The sequence below is a fragment of the Salmo salar genome, unplaced genomic scaffold, assembly GCF_905237065.1.
Source record: "Salmo salar unplaced genomic scaffold, Ssal_v3.1, whole genome shotgun sequence".
Taxonomy (NCBI): Eukaryota; Metazoa; Chordata; class Actinopteri; order Salmoniformes; family Salmonidae; genus Salmo; species Salmo salar.
In genome coordinates this window covers 35,724-48,333 of record NW_025548285.1, presented here as the reverse complement: position 1 = coordinate 48,333, position 12,610 = coordinate 35,724, and the positions used below count along the sequence as shown (strand labels likewise).

Sequence of the window (12,610 nt, the reverse complement as noted above, 5' to 3'; positions counted from 1 at the left end):
GGCTGGGTTTCTGTACAGCGCTTTGAGATATCAGCTGATGTAAGAAGGGCTTTATAAATAAATTTGATTTGAAATTTGATTTGATATATGCTCCTAAAAACAAATGAGGAGATGGAAGATACAGGACTTGAAGCGCATCCAGTGTCACAAATAGAACCAAGTTCTATTTTAGCACCTGGCTAAGCAGATGCTTGCGCACGTGCAATGATTGAATAACATGTATGTGTTCATTTATTTTGCAACTGGTCTGGTCAGCATGTTAGAGATAGACAGGACTCCAGTCATACTGCAAAACACCACTAGATGCCAGACATACCATTTGCATAGATGGGAATAACCAAGAATTCATGTGAAATCCATTCATGAGAATATTTAAAGAAAGGGAAAGGGGGATAGCTAGTTAGAGCACAAGTGGAAAAGGGTAGTCACTAGTGGGGACAAAAATAATGTATGCTTCTTTCCGCCACACATTACAACAGTGGTTGTTGTATTTTCTGTTTTGTTTGATTATCACAGGATTTGGGCTTTGTTGCCCTTGTTTACAGTGACCTAAATAATGCTCAAGTAAAAGATGGTGCCTCACAACCACGACCACCCAGAGTTTATACCATTGGTTTCTACATCCAGCTTCTAATGGTGCATTTACATACAGGATTTACCCCAGTATTTTACCCATGGATCCCTGCTCTCATTTGGGGCCAAGGCAATGCTCTGTGTTCTTTTCAGCTGTTTTTTACATAACAATGGCTATCTGTGAACTTTAACACCTTCTCACAAAGCAACAGACTTGAATGATGCAAAGATTGTTGATGCCGTCACCATAAGTCTTTAGAGCTGACATTAACATAAAACCCTGGTCGAAACCCTGGAGTGTGGGTAAGTCTATATGGAAAAGTACCACTAGAGGGAGCCACATCCCAACATGTGATCCTGGATCCACAAATCTATCAGCAAGTGTCAACATTTCTGCAAGGTCTCAGTCTCACATCAGAGTTAGACGTTCATCCATGTTTCTCAAACGACAAATTTCAAAGTTGTTCCAAACGTTAAATCTCAAAGTGTTAAAGGTTAAATTTAGGGATTAACTCCGGATTTTAAGGTTAGGGTTAAGTTTAGGCATTAACTCAGAAATCTTAAGGTTAGGCATTAACTCCAAATGGTTAAGGTTTGGGATAGGCTTATAACAAAACTATCAAAATTGACACTCTATCGCTGGATTCAACCATGAAACCTTTGGAGTCAGAGGCAGATGCTTATCCACATCCACAATATCCTAGAAAAACCAAAACTTACTTAAAGGTAACAGCGCTCACTGTTGCCCCTGGTGGCCGGTTTCCACGTCATATCCTGACATCCTCAGCCATGGATGGATGTCGAATACTGACTTGTATCACGGGTGATCTGCCTGCAAAACTCTGATTCCATTCCAGTCTGGCTCAGCTCAGCAAATGTAGCAATTGGACATTTGAAAACGTAGAAAATCCAATTCAATGATATTGTTGTTTCCTGAACTGAGTGAACTCATGAACTGCATTTGACGAGTTAATTGAGTTGAAATGGAATGAAGGCCAACCCTGCTAACCATGGTCCTTCCCTGTAAAGCCTAGACCTTTCCCATCAAAACCCCAAGCCCCCATCCTTGTCTACAGTGCCTTCAGAAAGTATTCATACACCTTGACTTATTCCACATTTCGTTGTGTTACAGTCTGAATTCAAAATTGATTAAATATGTTTTTCTCTCACCCAGCTACACACAGTACACCATAATGAAAAAGTGAAAACATATATTAAGAAATGTTTGCAAATGTATTGAACATTTAATACTGAAATATCTCATTTACATAAGTATTCACACCCTTGAGTCAATACTTTGTACAAGCACCTTTGGCAGCGATTACAGCTGTGAGTCTTTCTGGGTAAAGTCTCTAAGAGCTTTCCACACCTGGATTGTGCAACATTTGCCCATTATTCGTTTCAATATTCTTCAAGCTCTATACCAGGCAGTGTCAGAGGAAGGCCTTAAAAATTGTCAAAGGCTCCAGCCACCTAAGTCATAGACTGTTCTCTCTGCTACTGCACAGCAAGCGGTCCCGGAATGCCAAAAGGCTCCTTAACAGCTTCTACCCCTAAGCCATAGCACTGCTGAACAGTTAATCAAATGGTTACCCGGACTATTTGCATTGACCCCCTTATTTTATTCATATTTGTTCTTATTTTCTGCACTGACTCTCTTCCATAGGCTCGATATACACTCACTGGACTCTAACCATACACTTACACATACTACACTGACACTCCAAAACACACACACAAAATGGTTTAAGGGCAACAAAGTCAAGGTGTTGGAATGGCCATCACAAAGCCCTGACCTCAATCCTATAGGGCAGAACTGAAAAAGCGTGAGCGAGCAACGAGGCCTACAAACCTGACTCAGTTACACCAGCTCTGTCAGGAGGAATGGGCCAAAATTCACCAAACTAATTGTGGGAAACTTGTGGAAGGCTACCCGAAACGTTTGACCCAAATTAAACAATTTAAAGGCAATGCTACCAAATACTAATTGAGTGTATGTACACTTCTGACCCACTGGGAATGTGAAGAAAGAAATACAAGCTGAAATAAATCAATCTCTCTTCTATTATTCTGACATTTCACATTCTTAACATAAAGTGGTGATCCTAACTAACCTAAGATGGGATTTTTACTAGGATTAAATTTCAGGAATTGTGAAAAACTGAGTTTAAATGTATTTGGCTAAGGTGTATGTAAACTTCCGACTTCAACTGTATACGGTATATATATATATATATATATATATATATATATATATATAACTCAGCAAAAAAAGAAACGTCCTCTTATTGTCATCTGCGTTTATTTTCAGCAAACTTAACATGTGTAAATATTTGTATGAACATAAGATTCAACAACTGAGACATAAACTGAACCAGTTCCACAGAAATGTGACTAACAGAAATGGAATAATGGAAATGGAATAATGTGTCCCTGAACAAAGGGGGGGTCAAGATCAAAAGTAACAGTCAGTATCTGGTGTGGCCACCAACTGCATTAAGTACTGCAGTGCATCTCCTCGTCATGGACTGCACCAGATTTGCCCGTTCTTGCTGTGAGATGTTACCCCACTCTTCCACCAAGGCACCTGCAAGTTCCCGGACATTTCTGGGGGAATGGCCCTAGCTCTCACCCTCCGATCCAACAGGTCCCAGACGTGCTCAATGGGATTGAGATCCGGGCTCTTTGCTAACCATGGCAGAACACTGATATTCCTGTCTTGTAGGAAATAATGCACAGAACGAGCAGTATGGCTGGTGGCATTGTCACGCTGGAGGGTCATGTCAGGATGAGCCTGCAGGAAGTGTACCACATGAGGGAGGAGGATGTCTTCCCTGTAATACACAGCGTTGAGACTGCCTGCAATGACAACAAGCTCATTCATATGATGCTGTGACACACCGCCCCAGACCACGACGGACCGTCCACCTCCAAATTGATCCCGCTCCAGAGTACAGGCCTCGGTGTAACGCTCATTCCTTCGACGATAAACGTGAATCTGACCATCACCCCTGGTGAGACAAAATCACGACTCGTCAATGAAGAGCACTTTTTGGCAGTCCTGTCTGGTCCAGCGACGGTGGGTTTGTGCCCATAGGCGACGCTGTTGCCGGTGATGTCTGGTGAGGAGCTGCCTTACAACAGGCCTTCAAGCCCTCAGTCCAGACTCTCACAGCCTATTGCGGACAGTCTGAGCACTGATAGAGGGATTGTGCGTTCCTGGTGTAACTCGGGCAGTTGTTGTTGCCATCCTGTACCTGTCCCGCAGGTGTGATGTTTGCATGTACCGATCCTGTGCAGGTGTTGTTACACGTGGTCTGCCACTGCGAGTATGATCAGCTGTCCGTCCTGTCTCCCTGTTGCGCTGTCTTAGGCGTCTCACAGTACGGACATTGCAATTTATTGCCCTGGCCACATCTGCAGTCCTCATGCCTCCTTGCAGCATGCCTAAGGCACGTTCACGCAGATGAGCAGGGACCCTGGGCATCTTTCTTTTGGTGTTTTTCAGAGTCAGTAGAAAGGCCTGTTTGGTGTCCTAAGTTTTCATAACTGTGACCTTAATTGCCTACCGTCTGTAAGCTGTTAGTGTCTTAATGACTGTTCCACAGGTGCATGTTCAATAATTGTTTATGGTTCATTGAACAAGCATGGGAAACAGTGTTTAAACCCTTTACAATGAAGATCTGTGAAGTTACATGGATTTTTACGAATTATCTGTGGAAGACAGTGTCCTAAAAAAAGGGACGTTTATTTTTGCTGAGTTTATATATATATATATATATTTACAAATTCATCACACATTTATGATTTTATATGGGAATCAAAAAGCTTTCATGAATGTTCACCATGTGCTGATGTGCTCAGTGCTGTCAACAGACCCCATTATGACATCACAATGTAACGGAATCCTTGCCATGATATCATTGCTGGTTCCATCTGACAAGCAACATTTAATTTTCATGATAGTTCTCTCACAGAGATAGGTTAAGTTCTTATTTTGAGAGTGTTAACATTTATTATCAATGGCTTATCGAGGAAGAAAATCAAGTGAGTTTGACAAACTCCAGAAGGAGAACTCTCAGATGAGGAGCGTCATCGAAAACTTGAGGAAGCAAAACATGGCTTTAAACCAACAGGATGACCAGGACAGGTTTTCAAGTTTTGTAAGGCTCATCAGTATTTCAAACGTTTTTCAAAAATATCACTGTGTTTATTTTGTGGTTTCATAGACATACAGTAGGCCTACATCCATAACATCTTTAGCTTAAAAGCTTTATATGACACACTGTAGAAACTATTTTGACTACTTCACTTCTGCTATTCATTTCATACTATACCATTGTGATCCAGGGCTATCAGGAGAGCTACCCAATCCCAGAGGGCCATCGGGGCTTCATCAGTGATGCCAGACTTCTGCAGATGCAGAGAGCTGAGAGAGAGGCCATGGAAGGAAAGCAAAGAAAGACAAGTGCTATCCATGAGAATTATGTCCGGACTGCTCTTATCGGGGTTGGCAGCACCTTCGTGCACCACTTCGTCCCCTCTATTCAGTGCATTCCGCGGCCGAAAGCTCCACCGAGGCCTTTGCCACGAAGGCTTGAACACATAGCTCTGGCCCCACTGAAGAACGTGGTGGGGGTGGACGGAGCCCAAGTTCGACCCGGATCTCACTCTCTGGAGTCCATCCAGGTAAATAAGTCATTCAGCAGCAGTAGCGTGCGGCCTGTTCCCGTCCCTCCCACTGGAGCTCCCTCCAAGAGGGGCAAGAAGAAGAAGGGCAGGCGGGAAGTCAAATACTTGAAAGTCCAGTTGGACCAGGGCTGTGCTGACAACAACGGACCCATTGACCTGATGGAGGAGGTGAGGGACATCGAGGCTCACCTGAAGGAGGAGGCCTGGAAGGTAGGATGGACTTTCAATTTATTGTAAATGTGAAAATTTGTGAAAACACAAGTGTAGACCATACTGTGAAACCAACAGTGCAGTTCAAGAAGAGTTAGGAAAATATTTAACAAAGAAACTAATGTAAACAATAATAATAATAATAATAAAAGTAACACAATGACATAACAATAACGAGGCTATATACAGGGGGTATCGGTACCGAGTCAGTGTGCGAGGGGTACAGGTTAGTTGAGGGGGTACAGTGTGCGGGGTACAGGTTAGAAAGGATACTCTCTTTGACGGCATGATAGAATAGATCCTAGAATTAAGGATCTCTGTGTATTAGTTTATGTATATACTAGTTCTATATGCATTTCTATGATGGGAGCATTCTTTTCTGGTCTACGCCAAAGGTGGTACATGAGGTGAAGGCCATGGGCAGGAGAAGTTTGGGCTCGGCCATGTCCATGGGGGAAATAGCCACCAGCTCTCTGGGAAGCCTGAGCTCAGTGGATATGAACACCCCTGCGGAGCTCCGTGACTACTTGGATGTTGGGACCCCGGTAAAGTCGCGTGACAGCCCACCCAGGCCTGCTCCCCCCCCTACCAAGCCCAGGAGCAAACTGCCTCGGCCTACAAGGTTCCTTAGCCTGCAAAAGGCTGACACCGGCTCAGGTCAGTCCCTCTCATGTACTCACACTAATTTAAATTAGACAGGGAGATGAAGCTAGGTAGACTGATAGTAGGAAGGGAAGGGACACAAATGGCTTTAGCCCAGGGCTAAGACATTTTTCCACACTTGCTTTGCCTGTTGCACAGTGAGATAACCTTTGCTCAAGGCGAATTAGACCCTGCTTCTGAGCAGGGTGAGCACCAAAAATGTGTGCTAAATTTAAAATGATATCATAATGAACTAAGATGTTCTAGTGTTAAAAGCTACAAACAGATATGGAAATGAGTAAATGCATAAATACATACATACAGTTCACAGAGAGATAGATGTCTGCTGTCAACCCATAGACAAGAAGGCAGCCAGTGAGCCAAAGGGCCAAATAAAGAAAAGTCAGGACCAGGCCAGATTGCAGCCCCTGTCCAACCCAGAGCAGGCCCTGACTAAGACCTTCAAGCTGCTCTACTCTGCCTCTGATGACCGGTTGAGCATTCACTGTAGACAAGACCAATGGAGCTAGGCTAAAGGAAGCACAGTGTAGTGTCCTTGGAAATGTAGATTTGAGCTACAGAGCGTAGAAACTTCTGAAATTAAGAGACCAGAGTCCTAATTGATGAACATCTTTATAATGTTTTTGGAAAATGTTGTGGAAATTGCTTACGTTTCTTTCACTGACTTGCAGGGAGAAGAAGATCGAGGGCTTGACCTCTCTCCGTGTGATGGCTCAGAACCAGATGGACATACTGATGCCTAAACTCCATGATATCTGCCTTGCCATTATAAATGAGGTAGCTCTATTCATTCACTGCCCTATTCATTCATCTGCACAAATCTGCTACATTTGGAGAACAATCCAAATGATTGTGTCATGTTTCTGATGTTCGTGGGTTGTACTGCTCAACATTAATAGCTGGTCCTGTGCGTGTTATTATGATTCAGGTGAAGAACCTGCGCTCTGCAGTGTCCTGTGCTGCCATGGCCACACTGGGTGACATGTACGTTCACCTCCAGAGGGCCATGGACAGTGAGGTGGAGGGGACGGCACGCGTGCTGCTGCACAAAGCCAGCGAGGCCAACAACTTCATCCGGCAGGCCGCCAACTTTGCCCTGGGTCACATGGTGCAGAGCTGCACCCCTACCCGTGTCATGAATGCCCTGCTGGTCGGTGGGCTGAGGTAAAGAGGGAGAGGGGTCAATTAACACTCACTAAGGGGTAGATCCGGACTTCCACAAATGTTCACTTTGTCTCACATTGAAAGGTTGACTCGAATGGAGGTTAGGATTCACTCCAAACGGACCTGATGTGACAATGCAATAGATAATTGATATGTAGTGAACTTTCTGGTGCAAAATGGTCACTGCTCGCTTAAGTATACCACACATTAGATTAGATTCAACTTTACTGTCATTGAACAAGTACAACGAAATGCAGTTAGTATCTGACCAGAAGTGCAAATAAAAGAGTGCAGAAAATGTAGTAAAAAGTAAAATAACTAAGTACGTTATTAAGTGGGATGTATAAATGTGCAATGAAGGCAAATGGCAAGTCTAAATGTGCAATGAAGGCAAATTGAAAGTGCAAGGAGGCATGCAACTGAAATGCAGGGAGAGCAGCAATGAGGTTACCGAGGTAGACATGTACATGTACAACTGAATTATGTCCTTAATCAGATTTTGCAAAGCAATGTCAGAGTCCAGTAGTACTGTGAAATGGACAAAGAGAGTAGTGCAACAAGGTCCCTGAGAGGCAGTACCTTTTGTTTGTGGCATGGATGTGAATTCCTTTCCTGAGGATGGCTCACCTCTCACAGTTCTGGGTGACTTTAACCTCCCCACGTCTACCTTTGACTCATTCCTCTCTGCCTCCTTCTTTCCACTCCTCTCCTCTTTTGACCTCACCCTCTCACCTTCCCCCCCTACTCACAAGGCAGGCAATACGCTTGACCTCATCTTTACTAGATGCTGTTCTTCCACTAATCTCATTGCAACTCCCCTCCAAATCTCCGACCACTACCTTGTATCCTTTTCCCTCTTGCTCTCATCCAACACTTCTCACTCTGCCCCTACTCGGATGGTATTGCGCCGTCCCAACCTTCGCTCTCTCTCTCCCGCTACTCTCTCCTCTTCCATCCTATCATCTCTTCCCTCTGCTCAAACCTTCTCCAACCTATCTCCTGATTCTGCCTCCTCAACCCTCCTCTCCTCCCTTTCTGCATCCTTTGATTTTCTCTGTCCCCTATCCTCCAGGCCGGCTCGGTCCTCCCCTCCTGCTCCGTGGCTCGACGACTCACTACGAGCTCACAGAACAAGGCTCCGGGCAGCCGAGCGGAAATGGAGGAAAACTCGCCTCCCTGCGGACCTGGCATCCTTTCACTCACTCCTCTCTACATTCTCCTCTTCTGTCTCTGCTGCTAAAGCCACTTTCTACCACTCTAAATTCCAAGCATCTGCCTCTAACCCTAGGAAGCTCTTTGCTACCTTCTCCTCCCTCCTGAATCCTCCTCCCCCTCCCCCCTCCTCCCTCTCTGCGGATGACTTCGTCAACCATTTTGAAAAGAAGGTTGACGATATCCGATCCTCGTTTGCTAAGTCAAACGACACCGCTGGTCCTGCTCACACTGCCCTACCCTGTGCTTTGACCTCTTTCTCCCCTCTCTCTCCAGATGAAATCTCGCGCCCAACAACCTGCCCACTTGACCCTATCCCCTCCTCTCTTCTCCAGACCATTTCCGGAGACCTTCTCCCCTTCCTCACCTCGCTCATCAACTCATCCTTGACCGCTGGCTACGTCCCTTCCGTCTTCAAGAGAGCGAGAGTTGCACCCCTTCTGAAAAAACCTACACTCGATCCCTCCGATGTCAACAACTACAGACCAGTATCCCTTCTTTCTTTTCTCTCCAAAACTCTTGAACGTGCCGTCCTTGGCCAGCTCTCCTGCTATCTCTCTCAGAATGACCTTCTTGATCCTAATCAGTCAGGTTTCAAGACTGGGCATTCAACTGAGACTGCTCTTCTCTGTGTCACGGAGGCTCTCCGCACTGCTAAAGCTAACTCTCTCTCCTCTGCTCTCATCCTTCTAGACCTATCTGCTGCCTTTGATACTGTGAACCATCAGATCCTCCTCTCCACCCTCTCCGAGTTGGGCATCTCCGGCGCGGCCCACGCTTGGATTGCGTCCTACCTGACAGGTCGCTCCTACCAGGTGGCGTGGCGAGAATCTGTCTCCGCACCATGCGCTCTCACCACTGGTGTCCCCCAGGGCTCTGTTCTAGGCCCTCTCCTATTCTCGCTATACACCAAGTCACTTGGCTCTGTCATATCCTCACATGGTCTCTCCTATCATTGCTATGCAGACGACACACAATTAATCTTCTCCTTTCCCCCTTCTGATAACCAGGTGGCGAATCGCATCTCTGCATGTCTGTCAGACATATCAGTGTGGATGACGGATCACCAGCTCAAGCTGAACCTCGGCAAGACGGCGCTGCTCTTCCTCCCGGGGAAGGACTGCCCGTTCCATGATCTCGCCATCACGGTTGACAACTCCCTTGTGTCCTCCTCCCAGAGTGCTAAGAACCTTGGCGTGATCCTGGACAACACCCTGTCGTTCTCCACTAACATCAAGGCGGTGACCCGATCCTGTAGGTTCATGCTCTACAACATTCGCAGAGTACGACCCTGCCTCACACAGGAAGCGGCGCAGGTCCTAATCCAGGCACTTGTCATCTCCCGTCTGGATTACTGCAACTCGCTGTTGGCTGGGCTCCCTGCCTGTGCCATTAAACCCCTACAACTCATCCAGAACGCCGCAGCCCGTCTGGTGTTCAACCTTCCCAAGTTCTCTCACGTCACCCCGCTCCTCCGCTCTCTCCACTGGCTTCCAGTTGAAGCTCGCATCCGCTACAAGACCATGGTGATTGCCTACGGAGCTGTGAAGGGAACGGCACCTCCATACCTTCAGGCTCTGATCAGGCCCTACACCCAAACAAGGGCACTGCGTTCATCCACCACTGGCCTGCTGGCCCCCCTACCTCTGAGGAAGCACAGTTCCCGCTCAGCCCAGTCAAAACTGTTCGCTGCTCTGGCACCCCAATGGTGGAACAAGCTCCCTCACGACGCCAGGACAGCGGAGTCAATCACCACCTTCCGGAGACACCTGAAACCCCACCTCTTTAAGGAATACCTAGGATAGGATAAAGTAATCCTTCTAACCCCCCCCCTTAAAAGATGTAGATGCACTATTGTAAAGTGGTTGTTCCACTGGATATCATAAGGTGAATGCACCATTTTGTAAGTCGCTCTGGATAAGAGCGTCTGCTAAATGACTTAAATGTAATGTAAAAAATGTAAGGGTCCCTGATGCGCTGGAGGTCTCCGATGGCAGAGAGCTGGGCACCAGTGATGTGGTGGGTGGTTTTCACCACCCGTTGCAGGGCCTTCCGGTCAGCCACGGAGCACCCGCCAAACCACACTGTGGCGCAGTTAGTCAGATTGCTCTCGACCGTGCAGTGGTAAAAGTTCACCAGGATCTTGGGAGACAGGCAGGCCTTCTTCAGCCTCCTCAAAAAGTACAGGCGCTGCTGCGCCTTCTTGACTAGGGTTGAGGTGTTGCGGGTCCAGGAGAGGTCATCGGAGATGTAGACACCCAGGAATTTGAAGCTGGGCACACACTCCACTTCAGTGCCATCAATGAGAACTGGGGCGTGGCTGCGGCTTTTAGACTTCCTGTTAATCCACTATGAGCTCCTTGGTTTTCTTTGCATTGAGGGCCAGGTTGTTGTCAGCGCACCATGCAGCCAGGTGCTTGACCTCCTCCCTGTAGGCTGACTCGTCATTGTCACTGATCAGACCTACCACCGTGGTTTCGTCTGCGAACTTGACGATGGTGTTGATACCGTGTACAGAAACTCAGTCGTAGGTGAAGAGGGAGTACAGGAAGAGGCTCGGCACACCAGTGTTCAGGTTCAGGGTTGAGGTGGTGAAGTCGTCTAACCTGACAGACTGGGGTCTGTTGGTCAGGAAGTCCAAAGTCCAGTTACAGAGAGAGGGGCTGATCCCTAGGTCATGGAGTTTGGTGACCAGCCTAGAGGGAATGACCGTATTGAATGCTGAGCTAAAGTCTATGAACAGCATTCTCACATAGGTGTTGGTTTTGTCATGGAAGAGTGTAAAGCTGTGAAGATGGCGTCCTCTGCAGACCTGTTCGGTCGGTAGGCAAACTGGTGGGGATTCAGTGTTGGAGGGAGGCAGGACTTAAGGTAGGCCAAAACCAGTCTTTCGAAGCACTTCATGATCGTGGGGGTGAGTGCAACAGGTCGGAGGTCATTCGGGCTTGATGCGGTCGACTGCTGCGGCACTGGCACAATGGTTGCGGTCTTGAAGCACGTAGGGACAACCGCCTGGGCCAGTGACAGATTGAAAATTTGTATTAGGGCCGGGACAATACCAGTATTGCAATATATTTTCAATGGCAAAAATGAAAACGCATAGCAGATCTCACTCTTTGGTCCTTTAAAAACCTGCTGTATGTAAAATATTGTCTGATACAGCTTGGAAAATAAATAAATATTACTCAGGATGACAACATAATGATATTTGTTTCCAACATTACGTCTGTTTTCCTAAAGAACTTTTATCCACTTCGTGTTTTGGATACTGGTATCGTCCCGGACCTAATTTGCAGTGGATGTGTATCATCTCTACACGAGAACATTTGTTAACACTTTATATGAAAGTGATGCTCCAGAGCCTCTTTAGCCTCTTGGGGAGATTTGGTTGGGAGGCCCCCCTACCAAGCGGGTTCCCAACAATTATGGCTTGACTGCGGAGAGAAACATGTGCATATTAAAGTTAATTTCCTGTAATTCGACACTACAGTAAATGGTGACCCCGATGTGATATATCTTACAGATACTTTGGACTAAATTTGAGTTTATTCTATTCTATTATTCTATTGGGGCAGCAGGTAGCCTAGTGGTTAGCGGTTTGGACTTGTAACTGAAAGATTGCAAGATCGAATCCCCGAGCTGACAAGGTAAAAATCTGTTGTTCTGCCCCTGAACAAGGTAGTTAACCCGCTGTTCCTAGGCCATCATTTAAAATAAGAATTTGTTCTTAACTGACTTAACTGACTAGTTAAAAAAAGGTAAAATTAACATATATAACGAACATGTGGCCTATGTGATGGCGAATATGCAAGTAATCTACATTTTTGAATTATGGTAATCGACTCGTATTAATGATTTGATCAAAAAAGGCAAGAATGTTCTCACATTTGATTCGAATAGGGATGAAATTCTTTAGTACTGGCAATATACACTGAGTATACCAAACATAGGGGGTGCGGGGGGTCTGGTGAACATGTCAGGGTTCTATGGCCGCAGACAGAACAGCAGAAACGGGGTCAGCAGCACGACCAGATGGACTAGGGACGGGGACATTCAGGAGTCGTCAGGCCAGATGGTCCTGAGGCATGGTCCTAGG

At 46.2% G+C, this 12,610-nt stretch overlaps 2 protein-coding genes across 7 annotated transcripts in view; both read left to right on the top strand.

Annotated features, from left to right (window-relative positions):
* Nucleotides 1-4,534: 4,534 nt before the first annotated feature.
* On the top strand, nt 4,535-6,647 carry LOC123732832 (uncharacterized). The gene is made up of 4 exons (XM_045712146.1): nt 4,535-4,736; nt 4,924-5,475; nt 5,871-6,132; nt 6,478-6,647. The coding sequence occupies exons 1-4, from the start codon at nt 4,596-4,598 to the stop codon at nt 6,645-6,647; spliced, it is 1,125 nt and encodes a 374-aa protein (XP_045568102.1). The 5' UTR covers nt 4,535-4,595.
* Nucleotides 6,648-6,807: 160 nt separating this feature from the next.
* LOC106586302 (TOG array regulator of axonemal microtubules protein 1) overlaps nt 6,808-12,610 on the top strand; it is a 39,159-nt gene continuing 33,356 nt past the window's right edge. For 5 of the 6 annotated variants that reach the window (XR_006763432.1, XM_045712151.1, XM_045712152.1 and 2 more), the window contains exons 1-2: nt 6,808-6,915; nt 7,067-7,302. Coding sequence is in view for 5 of the 6 variants with exons in the window: in XM_045712151.1 (XP_045568107.1) it covers nt 6,847-6,915; nt 7,067-7,302 (305 nt within the window). In the remaining variant the exon portion in view is untranslated. The remainder of the gene's footprint in view (nt 6,916-7,066; nt 7,303-12,610) is intronic. The other variant, XM_045712150.1, reaches the window with a different exon arrangement.

What these genes read in the sequence shown, in the direction of transcription:
- LOC123732832 (XM_045712146.1), top strand. Translation starts at nt 4,596, where the DNA reads ATGGCTTATCGAGGAAGAAAATCAAGTGAGTTTGACAAACTCCAGAAG. An exon ending in AGGACAGGTTTTCAAGTTTT is followed by an intron (nt 4,737 to 4,923) that starts GTAAGGCTCATC and finishes ATTGTGATCCAG; the next exon opens with GGCTATCAGGAGAGCTACCC. An exon ending in AAAGGCTGACACCGGCTCAG is followed by an intron (nt 6,133 to 6,477) that starts GTCAGTCCCTCT and finishes GTCAACCCATAG; the next exon opens with ACAAGAAGGCAGCCAGTGAG.